Source organism: Nannospalax galili, unplaced genomic scaffold (genome assembly GCF_000622305.1).
Source record: "Nannospalax galili isolate Female #2095 unplaced genomic scaffold, S.galili_v1.0 scaffold1569, whole genome shotgun sequence".
NCBI classification, from domain to species: domain Eukaryota; kingdom Metazoa; phylum Chordata; class Mammalia; order Rodentia; family Spalacidae; genus Nannospalax; species Nannospalax galili.
The window spans coordinates 1,000,847-1,019,105 of NW_008360051.1; the positions used below are offsets into that span (position 1 = coordinate 1,000,847).

Below are 18,259 nucleotides of genomic sequence, written 5' to 3' on the forward strand. Positions count from 1 at the left end.
TATATATATATATATATGTATCTGGAAACATACACATACCACAGACTTGTTAAAGAATGGATGTTAGGACCAGGAAGGAAGAACTGAGTATAAATCCCAGATGTGGGGCTCTAAAAATTGTCTTGATGAGTAGAAGTGTTGGACAAAAAGGACTAAGGGGGGAGCTGCTCAAAATATACGTGTGTGAAAATGCCCTGTGTAGCACAGAACCATGTACAGTGTATATACACAATGAAAACTCTCTTTTTTAAGAAGAAGCTTCTTTGATGAGTGGTGAGAGCTACACTTACCTGTGGATATAAGGATAAGTATTTAGGATATATTTAGAAATTGTATTGGTTTAGAAAAGTGGCATTAATAGGTTTTCTTCTAGGGTCTGTGACTTTCCATTCACTGGTATTTGTCTTTGTTTACAGTGCCAGCCAGGAATTTCCTCCTATCTGTGAGACCTTAGGTCCAGTTAGATAACTGTTGACTACCCACAAGATAAAAGTGTGTATTGCACCAATAAAGATATTTTACTGGGCGGGTCATTGCTGTGGTTTGTAGACTTTACAGCCCAGTAGGACTATTTATTGATTGCTTTTCTCCCTTGGCAGCTTGTATAGCAGCTTCTGATACTGTGAGAGCTACTCCTGTGGGAGGAGGCTTCCAGGTCAGTTCCAGCTCTTTCTCCAAGTCCTGTGTTGGAAGTGTCTGGCGTCTTCAGCAGTAGAATCTTAACTTCTTCAAGTTTTGGGAGGCAGCCAAGGGCATGGGCAGTGGCCTGTGTTTTAGGGAGTCTTTTGGACTCCCCTGACAAGTACTCGAAGAGAGGTTTCCCTTGTCTGGCAGTGTTTGCTCATTTTATATCTCACATCCTTAGAGATTACAATCTTACCTTTTTGCAGTCTGTTAAGAGTGAGTAGTGTCATGTTTCATAATGTGCACATTGCTGCTGTGGAGCTGCATCCACCCAGGAGTCTTTATAGTGCCCTATGTCATACATGTTATATCTGCATGCTTAGTTAATTCATTTTTTAATTTCATGTGTTTTGCCTGCATATATGTAAGTGCACTACATACATACATGTGTACCTGTTGACCATGGAGGCCAGAGGAGGTCATCAGATCCACTCAAACTGGAGTTATGGATGGTTGTTAGCAGCCATGTGTGTGCTGGGAATGGAACCTGGGTGCTCCAGACAGTGCTCTTAACTGCTGAGTCTTCTCTGTGTATTTTATTAAACTCACAGAATAATGTCACTTTTTTTTTGCCATAAACCATCACATGTATTTTCATGTTTTAAGAGAGGGGTATAGTTTTTTGTTTTTTTGTCTTTTTGAGACAGGGTCTCCCTGTAGCCCCAGCTGTCCCGGAACTTGCTATGTAGACCAGGCTGGCCTTGAACTCACAAAGATCCGCCTGCCTCTGCCTCCCAAGTGTTAGGATTGAAGGCCTGCACCCACCAATGTGCCTGGCACTTTTTTTATGTTTTTCAAATAACTGCCCTTCAAATAGAAGAACTCTACAACACATCTCCTGGTTTCTATTCCTCCTAATGAGGTGCTAGTTAACATTCCTGTCTTGTCTCTCTTTTTGTATCCTTACTTTTTTTTTCCTGGTGGCTTTCAAGGTTTTCCTTCATTTTTGCTAATTCCTTTTCTTTTCTTTGATCTCTTCCTATTTGAAATTTACTGAGCCTCAAATTTGCATATATATGCATATTTTCTACTCACCTAGTTTACTTTTTTCTCTTTTTTTTTGTCTTTTTGAAACAGTGTCTTCCTGTAGCTCCAGCTGGCCTGAAACTCACTATGCAGACCAGGCTGGCCTTAAACTCACTGAGATCTGCCTGCCTCTGCCTCTTGAGTGCTGGGACTGCATAGAGGCATGTACCACCACACCTGGCCTGTTTACTTTTTCAACTCATATTTAAGCCATTTTCCCAAACTACATAAATCATTACTAAGTTACAATGCAAATTTAGCGATATCCAGTAACTAAAAAAGGAATGAACCTTCTAAAATATAAACATTCAGAATAGATCTCAAATACTAAAGTCTTGCTGAACTTTGTTATGTCTGTCCTGGGTCAAGATGTTAATTATTTTTTAACGGTAATCATGATCAGACAAACTTAAAAACATGAGTTGGATTGTTTGTGCTCTTAAACATTTGCCTTCCAGAACACAGCCTTCCTATGGGCAGCTTTTGAACTTTCGAGTTCAAAATACAGTAGATAACTTCACTGTGTTCTTGCTGAAGTCCTTTTACCATTGCTTCTGTTCAGTGAGTTGCGGAGACACATATCTCTTATCTCCTCAGACCCTTAGACCTGGAACAGTTAGTTACTGTGGAGGACCCTCTCTGAATCTTTCCTCTTCTGTCTAGACTTACTCCTTTTGTTTACCAGAGATTTTTCTTCTACCTAGCAAGTTATTCTTTTTAATTGGTGAAATATTGTAAGACTCAACCAAGTGAAACCGAGGACTCCATTGTAGTCAAACTTGCAAATAGTTAATAAAGTCATTTTTTATATTTACTAAATTAAGAAGCTAATAGAAAACACAAGTTACTCTTTTTCCTAACCTTCCCAACCTAATGGAAAAAGTTAAAGAACTAGGCAAGGAGGTTAATGAGCTCTTTGCTGGCATTCAAACTCTAACCTTCGTGATGACAATGCTTTTTGTTGTTATTGTTGTTTTGTTTTGTTTTGTTTTTTGGAGACAGGGTCTCCCTGTAGCCCTAGTTGGCCTGGAGTTTGCTATGTAGACCAGGCTGGCCTCCATCTCATAGAGATCCTTCAGCCTGTCATGTATAGTGTTCAAAGATTGCTGGCAAGCCAGTACATTAATCTTAGAGTTCCATCTCTGGAATCACACACCCACAAATGTTATCTTCACATCCCAGCACTGTGATCTAGGTAGGGTATTCAGCCTAAGGCTCAGTTTCCTCATCAGTGAAATGGGGAATAATGGCACTTTGTCCCAGAATAATTATGACTATTAACTTATACACTATGCTTAAAACATCTAGAATGGCACTTCAGAGTATCCCTTTTTTTTAAAAAAAATGTTTTATTATTTTTATTTTATGTGTATGCATGCATTGCCTGCATGTATCTAAGTGCACCTGTGTTGTGCAATGCCTGCAAAGGAGAGAAGAGGCCATCAGGCTCCCTGGAACTGGATTACTGACAGTTGTTAGCTGCCATGTGGGTGCTGGGACTCGAATTTGGGTCTTCTGCAAGAACAGCCAGTGTTTTTAACTGCTGAGCCATCTCTCCAACCCCAGAGTATCCCTTTTTATTATTGCCATTTCTTTCCATAGCTGAAAGTTGGATATTAAATCTTATTTGTCCTTGAGAATATTAATGTGTACACCAGTGTCCATTTTTTGCATTAATGATGTCATTTTGTAATTGCTTGTTTATATACCCTACCTCAGGATTCTTGAGGATAAAGTCCTTGCCCCGTTTATCTTAATCACAGAATCAGACATTTAATGAACTCATTGCAACATGCTGAACTGTTAAATCATCAAATTTACATTGGTGCTTTGAAAGTGTAATATCCAGGATTATAGTTCCCAAGTGGGAACAGAAAAAGAACTGGGCAAGGAGGTGAATGAGCTCTTTCCTGGCATTCAAACTTACGTTCTGTAAATCTTATATTCCACATTTGCTACATCTCTAAATTCAGCATTTTAAATTTCCTTGGTTATATTGTGGTTTACATGTTCAGTATATGTAAAACTTGCTTTAAGCTAGCATAGTGGTGCACACCTTTAATTCTAGCATTCAGGAGACAGAGACAGGCAGATGTTTGTGAGATAGAGGCCAATCTGGTGTGAGTTCAAGGCCAGCCAGGATTACATAGTGAGACCCTGTCTCAAAACAAGAGTAACAGCTAAACTTTAGTGACACAATGTTGGTACAGATGCTATATACCTAAAAGTATATATAAGGCCTATGTGTCATATCTTTCTTACACATTAAAAAGTTGACTATCTTATCATATAACAATATCAAGTTTTAATGTGATAATACAAATTTGAATGTATTGTTTCACCTTTTTCTAATTTTTATTTTATGCATATGAATGTATTGCCTACATGTATGTAAGTGCACCAATGTGGTGCAGTACCCACAGAGGTCAGAAGAGGGTGTCAGATCCCCTAGAACTGGAGTTAATGGACTGTTGTTAGCCACTATGTGGATGCTGGGAATTGAACCCAGGTCCTCTGCAAGAGCAGCCAGTCCTCTTAACCACTGAGCCCAGCCCCATTATTTCACATTTTTTAATGTCACTATTTAGTGCTGTTCTAATATTTTTCTTCCACAGTATTATTCTGTATGGCAACAGCTGATATTCTAGACTAAAACTATAAACTGTTTTGTTCATGTAAGTTAAAATGAAAAAAAAATGCAGGAGAAAACTTTTCTTATTTTTCTTGACTTTTTGAAATTCTTATTTTTTATCATTTTTTTGTTGTAAACCATTTTTTACCTGTGCTTATCTGCAAGTCAGGGCGCTAAACCTAAATTTTGAGTGTTCACAAAAATTTTTCAGAATCTCGGATTTTTTCGTTTGTTTGCGTTTGAGACTATGTCTTGCTATGTAAAGCCCAGTTGGCTTCAAACTCACAATCTTCTTGTTTCAAGCTCCAGAGTTGTGTGATCAGGGGCATGCACCACCTTTCCCAACTCCCACGGAAGATTTTGAGTTGCAGATAGTTAATCTTCATCACAAATGCTGCTGCAACAGCCCGTGGCAGCAGACTGATTTGAAATGCTTCTGAAAACAGCTACAGGAATAACTCTGGTGTATATTTAAACTCTAGTCTAAATGAGAATTCTGTGCTAGTTGTACCCATGCCATCACTTCCCTGCTTAACACTAGGTGAGTCTGATTCAGACCGGCAACTGAGTATTTAATTTTCCCCAAGAGTATTTTCAGGAATTAGTAGTAAAGAACATATGGTTTACCTATCTGTATGCCTTGAGGGTCAGGTAAGGCTTTAAAAAGTCTCATCACAACTTTAAATATTCCAATTCTTATGAAATGGAAATCTCTACTCCGTACATTGAGATCAAAATGACATTAAATGTTTAATGTTCATCAGATTGGGGCAACATTTTTGACTTTTGGGATGGATTACGTCTCACCTTTAGTTGAGACTGCCTTGATCCTGATAACATTTTAATTATTATTTTAACCTCATGGGTCAAATAATAAAAGTTATTGCCGAGTAACATAAATAGTACAGATTTACAAGCATCCTTTTACATTTGTTTTGGTTTACTATGGCATGAATGAGGGAAATTATACCAAGGCAGCATCACAGAAGTATCTCTGACACAGAGTTAGTTGAATTTTTTGTTTCAATTCACGTGAGGTTGTATGTGTGTGTGTGTGTGTGTGTGTGTGTGTGTGTATGTGTATGTGTATGTGTATGTGTGTGTTGATTATGCTCAACTCAAAAGACAGTGGTATAGATCAAGTGTGCTATCTTGTTTTCAAGCCTGATGGTCTCTTTTAGACATCAAATGATACCAGATACATGTGAGTGGTTCTGCTTGGTATATATCGATTAGAAACTTCATAGACCACTATATTCATCAATATCTTCAAGAAGCTTTGTGCTTTATTAATTTAAGCATTACAACAGAAGCAACACATTTTGGTACCCCCCCCCCCCAATTTAAAGTGTGAAATTGTCAACATACCTTCCGTCACTTTCTGAATTTTTCTCTGTGTTTTGAATGGATAGAAAAGCTGATAGCTAGTATGTCTGTGTTGAAACCTTCAACCATAGACTAACTTAAGTAGCTGCTAAGTACAGTAGGCAGTTGGAGGAAGAGTTACAGTATCATAACACTGTAAACAGCTTCTTTGAACGTGGCCTTTAGTAGCTGGACTTGAGCTTGCTTTCCTTCTTATATGCAGATGATGTTATTTTCTTCAGGACTAAGATCTAAAATAATCCCTACTTTGTGCTTTTGAAAGCACGTTGCTGTTCCTTTTTGTTGTTTTGTATATGCAGATTAGGTTGTATGATAATTTTCACATGAGTAGATAGGCCACTTTATCTGAAGGGTATTTTTCATACCCTCATCAAAAGACAAGGTGAAATTGCGTGCTTTAATTGCCAGAATTCTCTATCAGGTGAAGGAAAAGGAATCTGAAAAATAGTCAAGTGCTTGGGACTGTAATAAGATCCATAACCCATCTCCCTTCAGGGCCTGTTCCCTTGAGTTCACATTGGAGAACAACCTTCCAAAATAATGTATTATTCATGAATGTAAACATAGGCCTTTAAAATTATGATCATCACCTTACTATAAAATGTGAAGCCAGGTTGTTACAAAGTGGCCCCAATTACTCACGTGAGTTGCTTCAGTAAACCATTCATCGGTACTATCCCTGCACTTTCTTCCCCAGAAAGGAATTGTGTACACCCCAGTCTTGCCTTCTGAGTAATGGCCTTTAGTGCTGCAGGGTACGGTGGTCTCTAGAGCTGGGTTCTGATCAAGATTGAGAATGTCTGGTGCCAAATAGTCTGTTTGTCCCTCCACTGCTAAGAGTGCCCTTGTTCTTGTTCTTTAAGGAACAACGATCGGGAGCACTTCAGGATTGGCTCTGTTAGAACTTAGGGAGTTTGAACCTTCAGTTACAGAAGGGAAATTGAGTGAGTTAAATAAATGTTTTTCCTTTTTACAAAGCAGCTTTTGCCAACATGAAAATAGCCTTTCCTTAGTCTTCTTGTCTGCAATATAGACGGTACTTCTACTATGTCATTGGAGGGTATAGGGATGTTTGTCTTCTCAAGAAGTTGCCTATAAATATGCGCCCCCCTTTTGGTGGTCGATATACTGTTTTAAGGCTTTAAAGGGGTCAGAATTGGGATGCTCCTTAGAGACATTATCAATAGAAACAAGATTCTGATATGAGATGTACTGAATTTTTGGCTCATAAAGGATGTATTGTGTTTCTTTGTTTTGAGACAGCATCTTATTTTGTAGCACAGATTGGTTTTGAACTTAGGAACCTCCTGCCTGGGCCTCCTGAGTGCCAAGTTTATAGATTGGTGCCACCACAACCAGCTCAGCTGGCTCTTTTCACTTAACATTGTGACCACATCACCACGCTGGTGAGATTTTGCAGACTACAGGTCTTTTGTTCTTTGCTGTTCCATAAGTTGAATGGTCAGGCACTCATGTATGTGGATGTTTCTGTGTTCTTGCTAGTGTAGTCATTCTTGGGTGTATTTGTGTTTGTGAAAACGTTAGAAAGTTGGCAGAGGTAAGAGATGTAGGTCAGAGAGGAAATGTATTTCAGTTTTTTTATAAATTTTAGCAAATTGTCTTTTAGAAGGACTGTTACACATATAATAGCATTTAAATAGTAGAAGATCCACATTCAATTTCGGAAGTCTTTCCTATTTCTAGTCTGATAGGAGAATAGTGATGTAATTGGAGTCCTAGACCAGAGGGTAAAGACAGGAAACGAATTTATCCTTGGTGTGGGTTTGGCCACAGTAGGGAGAAAAGGAGTCTAGGGACTGGAAGTGTCTTACCTGTGGCTCTTGTGGTGACTCACTTCCTCACCCTGTTAAAGCACAGTAGAATCCTTAAAGCCTTTTGTACTAGAGAGGGAGAATTTTTTAATAATATTTTTATTCTTTGAGAATTTCATACATACATACAATGTATTTTGATCATTTTTACCCCCAACTCATCCCAAATCCACCCCATTTCCTTCACCACCTCCCAAATTCATGTCTTTTTAAAAATAACCAACCAACTCCAATTTGTGCTGCCTATATACTCTTGGGTGTGCGGCCATCCACTGGAGCATGAAGCTACCAGGGGCTACCCCCTCAAAGAAAACTCTCTCCCCCAAAGCCATCAGCTGTCAGTAGTTCTTGGGCTAGAGAGGGGAATCTTGAACATACTCTGAACACCTAAGAACCTAGGGAAGATGGTTTCTGGAGATTTCCTATCCTGCATTCAAAGGACATTTCAGAATAATTAGGCCTTAATAAGTACTTATAAAAAAAGTGGTTATTCAGTGCGTGCCTCCAGAGGAGGAAGAGGCTTTTGATCTACTCAGAGTGACTGGATGATTAGAGAATCTAGACTTTAATAAAAAGCATTCAATACTTATATTTATGCAAATTAATGGAAGAATGGAAAATGGTTGAGAGTAGGTCTCTGATAACGGAAAGCACTGCACTTTTCAGTTGGAAATGTAATCTTTAAATCTTGAAAGGCAAAAATCTTGGTACATGTGGGTGGGAAAATGTGCTGCATGTGTTAAAAAGCTAACTTGAATAGCAAGCACTTTCAGCAGGGTTGTAAAGCAGATAGTACCTCTAAACTTGAAGGCTGTTGTCTAGATTATTACTTGAGTGACCTCCATCCCTCAACTCATACATGACCAAGGTCTATGCTTCTTGCTAACGGATCTCATTCCTAAACACTTACTGGGGACTGCGTAGAGCATCACAGTGGGCAGATTCACTTAAGGAAGGCCTTTAACTCCATAAAGCTTCTTCCCTTAACAGTTCGGTAGTAGATGCTTACTCAGTGGTTCTCATTAATGAGCCAGCTAATAATTATTGAAAGCCTGTAAGTGTAGCTTGCAATTGTATAAATGTTTACTGTAATTTTCTTTCTTTCTTGTAGAGCACAAAGTAATTATAGTGGGCCTGGATAATGCAGGGAAAACCACCATTCTTTATCAGTTGTAAGTATTGCTGTAGGTTTTTAAGAAGTCTGTTTTTATAAGTTAGGAGATTCCATTTTTACTCATTTTATAATACAATAGTAAGACTTAAACGTACAGGTTTTTAAATACATATTTTATTGAATTTTTGTGCATTTCATATAATAGATCTTAATCAAATTTAGACACCCCTCCCCACTGACACCCACCTATGTCCCCCTACCAGAGTTCATGTATTCTGTCATGTATGTTAAGGCCTATCCAGTCAAGCATGTGTGCCCAGATGCCCCTGGTACAAGTTCATCCACTGGAGTCTAGTCACTAGAGTCACTCCCTTAAAGAAGATCCACCCTCCCTCACCCATAGTAATCAGTTGGAAACATAGGGGTTATGTTTTATGAAATAAAAAAGTAAACTGCCTATATCCGCTAAAGCCTTCATCAAATACTCTTGCTTTCTGGCTTTGGAAGGAAGAATGAACTTTAATATTAGACTAAAATAAATAAAGTGCAAATTATAATCTTGGAGTGAGGTGATAAAGTGAATCTCACTTCAGTCTTCCCACAATGAGATTCACATGAATAGATTGCAATCTCTGAAAAGCTGCTGCTCTCCTAATAGCTTTGGAATTGTTTAACATAGCAGACGTGTCTAAAGTGATGGCGGTTAAAAGTCTACTTCAGTAGCTTTCAGAAGGGAGGGCCTTAACATTTTTGGAGAAGTACATTAATGCTCATCTTCAATAAAATATTAACACCCCATCAATCACTACCCAAGGACTTCCATCTCCCTTCAGTGCCAGATGAATGTTCAGCTATGGAAATGGAGACCTCAAGCTTAACAAATTACATGGCTCTTAACCTTCTCTCACCTCATCTTGTGTCTAAATGCTCCAGTTTAAGAACTGGGTGATAGCAGTAGAGCATGGCCCTGGCATTCATGAGCAAACTGGGCTCAGTCCCTACACTACAGAAGGAAAAGAAAAAACAAACCATCTTCAGCTTGAGGAAAATACTCAATGAATGCCTAACATATTTTTTAGTTACTTTGCTAAAAGGTTGCTGCTTATGTTTTGTTGTTTCAAGTTGCGTCATTATTTTTCTTTGGAACCTTTTCATTCATTGACATTTCCTGTGTATTTTGGTCTGGCTTGGTATTCGGTCTAAAATTTAAATGTCTCTGAAACTTCTCATTTTTGATGAACGTCTTGTATATAGCTTCCAACGTACAACATGTAAAACCCCAGAGAAAATTGTAAGCATACAGTATTAGAATGTTATTAGCAAATACATGTTTAATGAATTATTTAAAGTAACTTAACTAACCATTAAGAAACCACAAGAAATAAAAGAATTGGTATTCCAGATGACCTAGAGTTCATTTTAAATAAAAGTTCTGTTTGCCTGTGGCCTTATCCTCTAAGAGCATAGGTTGGTAAACCTGAACTAGTTTTTAATGACTAAGTCTCACCTTGCTCACATAGCCATTCAGCAGAATGATGTGTGCACTATTACCCAGTTTTATATTTATACACACACACACACACACACACACTTTGCAACTATTGGTGTCACAGACACCTAGAGATTACTGTCAAGATGGGGCATTGGTTCTCATCTAAGTTAAAACACTGCGGTGGTACTAGAATTTTTCCCCCAGAAAAGCAAACTCAGACATCATAGCGCCCCTTCTACTTGTGTCAAGCCTGCAGTTCATTGCATGAAAAAGCAGAATACAGTCCTCAGGGGTCGTTCTCTGCCTACGTCTTTGTTTACACAGACAATCTCTAAGTTTCTCTTTTTCATGCTAGTGATTACAACCATTGGTATAAATAAGGAAGGTTGATTTATCTTACAGATACAGATTTGTGAAGATTTATAAAACATTTTAATGGTGTCTTTCAACAGCTTGATGAATGAAGTGGTTCATACTTCTCCAACCATAGGAAGTAATGTTGAAGAAATAGTTGTGAAGAACACTCATTTCCTTATGTGGGACATTGGTGGTCAAGAGTCTCTGCGGTCATCCTGGAACACCTATTACTCAAACACAGAGGTATGCCAAAATTACTTTGAAATTTTAATTAACAGAAGAATGAAAGAGTAAACATTAAAGTTATGCTATAAATCAGGCATATTAATAGTTGACTTTTAATAAGACCTTTTTTGTAAGGAATTCCAATTTTCTCACAGAAGAAGAAAGGCAGGTAGGAAGGGTATTGGGAGGAGTGAGTTTTGTTTAAGACACTGTCTCACTGTATAAGTCCGGCTGGCACAGAACTTTCTATATAGATCAGGCTGGCCTGGAACTTGCAGTGATCCTCTGAATACTGGGACTGCAGGTGCGCACCACTGTGCCTGGCCCAGAGCTGTGCTCAGCTGAGTGTCAGGCAGGTGCTCTGTTCATCCTCATAGTAGGGCTTCATAGCTCCAAGTGTTGGAGAAATTTGACACTACTCGAAATTGCAGAACTTTTCCTAAGATGTTAGAACTTTACAGTGGACCTGATTAGGAAAAGGATAAAATAATTTAAGATTTTTTAAAAAAATGCTAGATTTTGAGATATAATTAATGGATATATATTTTTTAAAAAAAGGTTTCCAGTCTATCCCCAGCATTCACTGTCACTTAATTGTTTTTGGGATTTTATTTATTTTTATTTTATGTATGTGTTTTGCTTGCATGTATGTTAAGTACACCACGTGCGTGCCTGTGGAGGCCAGAGGAGGGCATCAGATCCCTTGGAACTGGAGTTACAGGTAGTTATTAGCCACCAGGTGGGCCCTGGGAATTGAACCTGGGTTCTCTACAAGAACAGCCAGTGCTCCTTAGCTGCTGAGCCTCCTCTCTAACTCCTCCTTTAAAATTTTTATTTTTATTTTTATTTTTTTTTTCTGGAGTAGAGAAAAACGAAGAATATAGAATTTCTACTATATATTTATTGTGAATTTTGAACCATGGGAAGGGATTGCCTGTGTTAAAAATAAAGTAAAATTTAAAAATAGAAGACCATGGCAAGAGAAGCCATGTTGAATATATTAGTCTCTACAAACACTTGCTACATGTCAAAGAACAGTTTGCAGTGCTCTCATCACTAAGTTTGAGAGGAAATCAGCCCGTGAATAGGCGACTAGAGAATATAGCGGTGGGCATTAGTTCATAGAGATGAGTGTACTGCTGTGCAGGGGTCCTGGCACAGGCATGAGAAATTCTGCATAGAGGATGTCTCCAGAGCTTCATAGAGGAACGGTTTCCAGAATGTCTTTTTTTTCTTAGTACTTACTAGTTACTAATTCAGTGCCAACTTGGGGAATAAGTCTGTATTATCTTCCATTTCTGTTTGTTTCTACCTAGAGGTAGATTTTTTGTTGTTGTTTTTTTGGTTTGGTTTTTTTTTTTTTTTTTTGGCCTTTGAGACAGGGAGACCCTGTGGCCTCAGCTGGACTGCAACTTACTCTGTAGACCAGGTTGGCCTGGAACTCACAGGCCTGAGAGGCAGATCTTTTAATGGCTTTTGAGTTTCATCTTTTAGAGTTGTAGCATATAGTTGCGTCCATGCAGTTTTTCTTTGTAAGGACGTATATCTAACCAATTATGTTTTCTGTAAAGAAATTTTGTAAAATTGGAGTTTGGAGAAGATATAATACAAAGAATTTTTGGAGCACATAGTTGCCATTTTAAATAAAAAATGTGTATTTTTTTTATCGACATTGTAATAGCATGTCTTGTATATGTGCATATAGTCTACTCTAATTCAGTATGTAAGTAATCCAGAATAACATCCCACCATACTGCACCCCTAATAGCACTTAACTATTTTCTCTGTGGAAGGTTGAGAGGGATGGAAGACGTTGGTGACAAATCAGCCAGCTTAGGATGCATTGTACAGGAAAATACTCGTTACACAGTGAGGGAGTAACAGCATCTTAGCATCTGACGGATTTAAAGAGCATCGGTACTTCTTTCAAAATTTATTTGCAATGCCCTCAGCTTACTCCAGCTAGGAAGAAATGCAGTTCCTGTACATGAATAGGTCAGAGGTGATCCAAACCGATCTGTGTGTACTTAATAGCATTTCAAAAGGGTGGTTTTTGAAGTTGTTATCAATATAGAAGACTTAGCCTGGGTCTAAAATGAGACACTTTATTACTGGTGCCGTTTACATTAAATGTCTCATGTACCATTTCTACAAGTATATCACAATTACTGCACACCAGTATGGCCCGCCATTTGCAGACTTAGATTCTAGGTACATGGGTGGTATTTCACTAATCGTGTTCACCCTGGTCTTCTTGCATTGAGAAAATTCTTTACTTTGAGATGGTGTTCTAAAGCTAAAATCTCCATTGTAATACAGAGAGTTACAGGTGTTGATCACTGGTACCTACCTCATTAACCCACTGTTCTTCCCAGCTTCTGTCCTTTCTCTTTTTATCTCCTGATAAGCCCTCCTCATTTATATTCAGATTACTCTAATTGGCTTTCCCTAATTTTAGGGTTATCCTCCAACTTCCTGTCCCAATTGGTTTTTATATCACTCTCCCACTATTTAATCTTATTTTTTAACCCTTTCTTCTCCATGGTGTTTGGTGTAGTAGCTATTTTTCACTACTTCCTTGTTTCTACTTAGCGAAATTGCCTGTATTTGTTTTTGAATTTGCTTGTATTTTTCATGAGCATGCACACACATGCATAGAAATTTCTCTGGTTTTTCTGGCTCTCTTGCCTTTTTCTAGTTTCACCTGTATCTTTAACCTGTATCATGCTAGTATAGATAAGTTAGCACAAATTGGCATATTTTTTCTTGAGCATTTACTATTGATATATCTTCTGTAAAAATACCTTATTCATTGTTTTTTTAATAATATGTTCATCTATTAAAAAGGCAGAAGACCCTATACATTAGCATTGTCAAAATGGATGATAGAGTGAATACTTGAAGTTTAATGAGAAAGTATTAAATTCTTGTTTTGATGTAAAAATTTAAAAAGCTAGATGGGTCATAGCCTTTATTTTCTGAAGTTACAAGTTTCTGAATGGCATTTGGATTTTCCCGCCTGATGTGTTCATTCTTAAGCGCTAAGATTTAAAAAGTAGTGCTACCTGCTTAGTTATGGTGCTGTCCTGTGAGAATACTTGCATCACATCAGTAGCTTTGCAGAAAGTTAGCATTCCACTAATTTTCTCTTGGCTTTGGACTTGTGTTGTAGTTCATCATTCTTGTTGTTGATAGCATCGACAGGGAGCGGCTCGCCATCACAAAAGAAGAGCTGTACAGGATGTTGGCTCATGAGGTAAATCTTAAAAGCAGGTCTTTAAAGATGATGGAATAAGTTAATCTGTGTGTTCACTTTATTTTTATGTCGAAATTAGTGTGAGTGTTGGTTATTTTCATCATAAGCAAAACTTCATGTGTTAAGCTGTCTTAACTGAGTTTAACAATAAAAATTACGTTACTTTTTCAAACTTAAGAAGCTAATGTTAGTTTGTAAGATGTAACTATTCACAACTGCTGAGATTTTCTTCAAGGTTAAAGCTACTTAGTGTGCTTTTGTTTATTATTTTTATTTTATATGTATGACTGTTTTGCCTACATGTACAAAGGTGGATCTGTGTCATGCAATGCCTGTGGAGGTCAGGATCAGGTGTTAGATCCCCTGGAACTGAAGTTGTGGATGGTTGTTAGCTGCCATGTGGTGCTGGGACTCAAACCCAGGTGTCTTGCACGAGCAGCCAGTGCTCTTAAGCACCGAGCCATCTCTCTAGCCCCTTATGTGTGCCTTTAAAATTTGATAAATTAAGAATAATGGGGGAAGAACACAATAAAATTCAAATGTCTTTTCCCCAAGAGTTTATAATAACTTTAATGAATTTGAGATCACTTAATTATATGTATTTGAGATATTTAAAACCTTGATAGTAAAACATATTCATGCACACATTTACCATCGGCACAAAATTTGTTAGGAGAGCTGATCTGATATCCTAAATAGAGCGATGATATCTTTGTGTGCACTTGTATGTGTTCATTACATGTTAATGTGTGTATGTTTTGTAAAATTCTATATTGTTTTCTTAAAAACTGATGTTATTATCTTTCTGTAATTCTATAATGTGTACTTTTCACATTTGAGATTTTTAAATTTCATTGTTTGGGGCTGAGATGGCTCAGCAGTTAAGAGCACTGGCTGCTCTTGTAGAGGACTCAGGCTTGGTTCCCAGCACCCACATGGTGGCTAACAACCACCTATAACTCCAGTTCCAGAATATCTGATACCCTCTTCAGGTCTCTGTGGGCACCAGGCATACATGTAATGCAATTACTTACATGTAGGCAAAACATTCATACCCAAAACAAAAAATAAATATTAATTTTGTGAGCCGGGCGTGGTGGCTCACGCCTGTAGTCCCAGCACTCAGGAGGCAGAGGCAGGCGGATCTCTGTGAGTTCAAGGCCAGCCTGGTCTACACAGTAAGTTCCAGGACAGCGGGGGTTACAGGGAGACCCTGCCAAAAAAGAAAAAAAAAAAAAAAAAAAAAATTGTGTATTAACATACAAAGTAGTAAGTTCATATTGGCATTTTCTTTTTTTTAATATTATTTTTATTTTATCTGTATGAGTGTATTGCCTGCACGTGTAAGTGTACTCATGCCGTGCAGTGCCCACAGAGGTCAGAAGAGGGCGTCAGATCCCCTGGAACTGGAGTTACACATGTTTGTTATCTGCCGTGTGGGTGCTGGAAATTGAACCTGGGCCGTCTGCAAGAGCAGCCAGTGCTCTTAACTGCTGAGCCATCTCTCTAGCCCCGATGATGGCACTTTCGAACATGTACATGTTGTGGTGCTTTGTTCTTTCCCTGACCTACTGCCTTCCTTCGTCAGCCCTAACCCCTTCTTTCTGGTTGGCTTCCTTCAGGTAGTCCTACCTTTTGCTTTCATAGCACATGTATTCTATTGCTTTCTTTTTCTCTCCCTTCCTTTCTCCTCCCTTAAGATCTGATTTTTTTCTCCCTATCATGATCTCTTTTCTAGTTTCATGAACACCCTACCATATATATTCACTGAGGTAGGGGTATTCATGAAGCTAGAAAAGATATCATGATAGGGAGAAAAACATATTTGTCCTGAGTCTCGCTAATCTCTCTTTTTAAGAAAATATTTTATTATTATTTTTATTTTATGTTTGTGAGTATATTGCCTGTGTGTATGTAACTGCATCTGTGCCATGCAGTACCTGAAAAGGTCAGAAGAGGGCATCTGTTTCCCCTGGAACTGGAGTTACTAATGATTGTTAACCATCATGTGGGTCCTAGGAGTCAGACCTGGGTCATCTGCAAGAGCAGCCAATGATCTTAACCTCTGAGCCATCTCTCCAGCCAGCTCACTTATCTCTCTTAACAAATCATCTCCAGTTCCATCCATTTCCCCTAAAAAGCTGATACTTTATTTTCTTCATAGTTGAAAAAATGTCATCACAAATATGTATCCATTCAGTTGCTGGTAGAATCTAGGCTGGTTCCATTTCTTAGCCTTTGCTGATCAGTGCAGCAGTAAACTGATGTGCATATATCTCTGTGGCATGTTGATTTGGAATTCTTGGGAGCTATACCAGGAATGGCATAGTGGCTCATGTGATAGCTACATTTTAGTGTCCTCAGGGACCTTCATCCTGTCTTTCTTAGTGGCTGCATTAGTTTTCATTTCCACCAGCATCGTAAGCGTTTGAGATTCAGCCATGCTATACACATAACTGAAGTTCATTTTAAAAAGTAATATAGGAGCTAGAGAGATGACTCAGTGTTTTAAGAGCACTGGCTGTTCTCGCAGAAGACCCAGGTTCAGTTCCCAGCACTCACATGGCAGCTAATAACCATCTGCAACTCCCATTCCAGGGGATCTGACACCCTCTTCTGGTCTCCACAGGCATTGCATGATAGGTGCATTTACATACATGCAGGCAAAACATTCATGCACATAAAATGAGAATAAATTAATGTAAAAGTAATAGTATGTCCCTGTATATTGCCGTTGATCTGTTCTTTTCAATTATTTTAATGGTTCGATTATTTAGAAAATGCTGCAGTGAACAGTGTGAGCCCAAGTCATGTGAAGGCCAATAAGGTGTTGCCTTGCTCCCACCTCTGTGGTACCCCCATTATTCACTCACATAGTCAGTACTGAAGCTTAGGCTTGTTTTCTTTTAATTTGATCTCCCTTTGGTCCAAAAGTAAAAAATAACTTTCAATCCTCTGACTTACACATACGCTTTTCTAGAGTGGTGAATCATCAAATTGTAATTTAAGATGGTTTTTATTTCAGTAAAGTTTTTAAATGTTCATGCCTGATTGTTTTTAAACAGAGGCCTTTCACTGTAACTGGCTAGCTGGCTGTATTTTATCCTGCTGCTTCGCAGTTTACTTTGGTTATGATAGTCCATGTAGTACTTAGATTTGTGATACTTCACATGCATCATATTTCAATGTTTTGTATTGGTTGCAGGATTTAAGGAAGGCTGCGGTCCTTATCTTTGCAAATAAACAGGATATGAAAGGGTGTATGACAGCGGCTGAGATCTCTAAATACCTCACCCTTAGTTCAATTAAGGACCACCCTTGGCACATCCAGTCCTGCTGCGCTCTGACAGGAGAAGGGTAAGTGCTGTCCAGTCCAGGCAGGCCCAGTCCAGGTAGGTCCAGTCCAGGCAGGCCCAGTCCAGGCAGGCCTAGCCTCCTCTCAAATGCCTGTTATGTTTTTAGCCCAACTCTTTTGCCTACTGGTCCTTGTTCCTTTTATTGTTTTTCTTAGAGATGGTTTTATGTCTTTTCTGATACTTAGAAGATGGAAGTATTTTAGTGAACAAATTATTGACAAGTTCTTTATATGATTCTTAATGTAAATGTAGTGTTAAAAAGAAGACGTGATAAGCTTTGGAATAAAATGTTCATGATTCAGGTTTTTACGCATCTGTTGCTCTCGTCATTTACTTACTAGATAGAATTATAATGTCACCTGAACTAAAGAAGCTTTAAGGAAATTACACATTTTCTAAAAGGACTTAACTAATCTCTAAATTTTCTATAGCAACACACCCCCTTTACCGTCAAGAGTCCTTTGGGAAGGGATACTTCTGACACATTTGACTCTTAGAGTAGAACTTGAATGTGATCTTAGGCCAGGCCTGTGTGTTGTATGTGGACTGCCTGGTTGATGCCTGGAATCCTCTTGTCGATCATGCTACTTAGTTTTTCTTATACTCAAAATACTTTGCACTATAATAGCTGGTTGTTAAAGACCCTTTAACCTTCCATTCCTTAGAAATCAGGGGAATAAGGGTTTGTGCTATTTTTTAAATAGTGGGTTCGGTTCATTTTAAGGGCAAGGGCTAATATTTACAATCTTGATATAAAATGAGCAAAGCTGAATCTTAAGATGAAAAGCAATTTGCCACTCTTAAGTGATTAAGAACAATTTATTTACAATTGTTTAATAAAAGTGAATCTTTAAAATTCTACTTAGTGTTAATTGAAAGTTGTCACTAATGGCAGCTGG

General features: G+C 38.3%; 1 protein-coding gene across 1 annotated transcript in view; it reads left to right on the forward strand.

Moving 5' to 3' along the window:
• Arl5b (ADP ribosylation factor like GTPase 5B) overlaps positions 1 to 18,259 on the forward strand; it is a 33,727-nt gene that overhangs the window by 8,423 nt on the left and 7,045 nt on the right. Inside the window, exons 2-5 of the mRNA XM_008824125.3 lie at positions 8,672 to 8,732; positions 10,619 to 10,766; positions 13,921 to 14,004; positions 17,210 to 17,361. Coding sequence (XP_008822347.1) covers positions 8,672 to 8,732; positions 10,619 to 10,766; positions 13,921 to 14,004; positions 17,210 to 17,361 — 445 coding nt within the window. The remainder of the gene's footprint in view (positions 1 to 8,671; positions 8,733 to 10,618; positions 10,767 to 13,920; positions 14,005 to 17,209; positions 17,362 to 18,259) is intronic.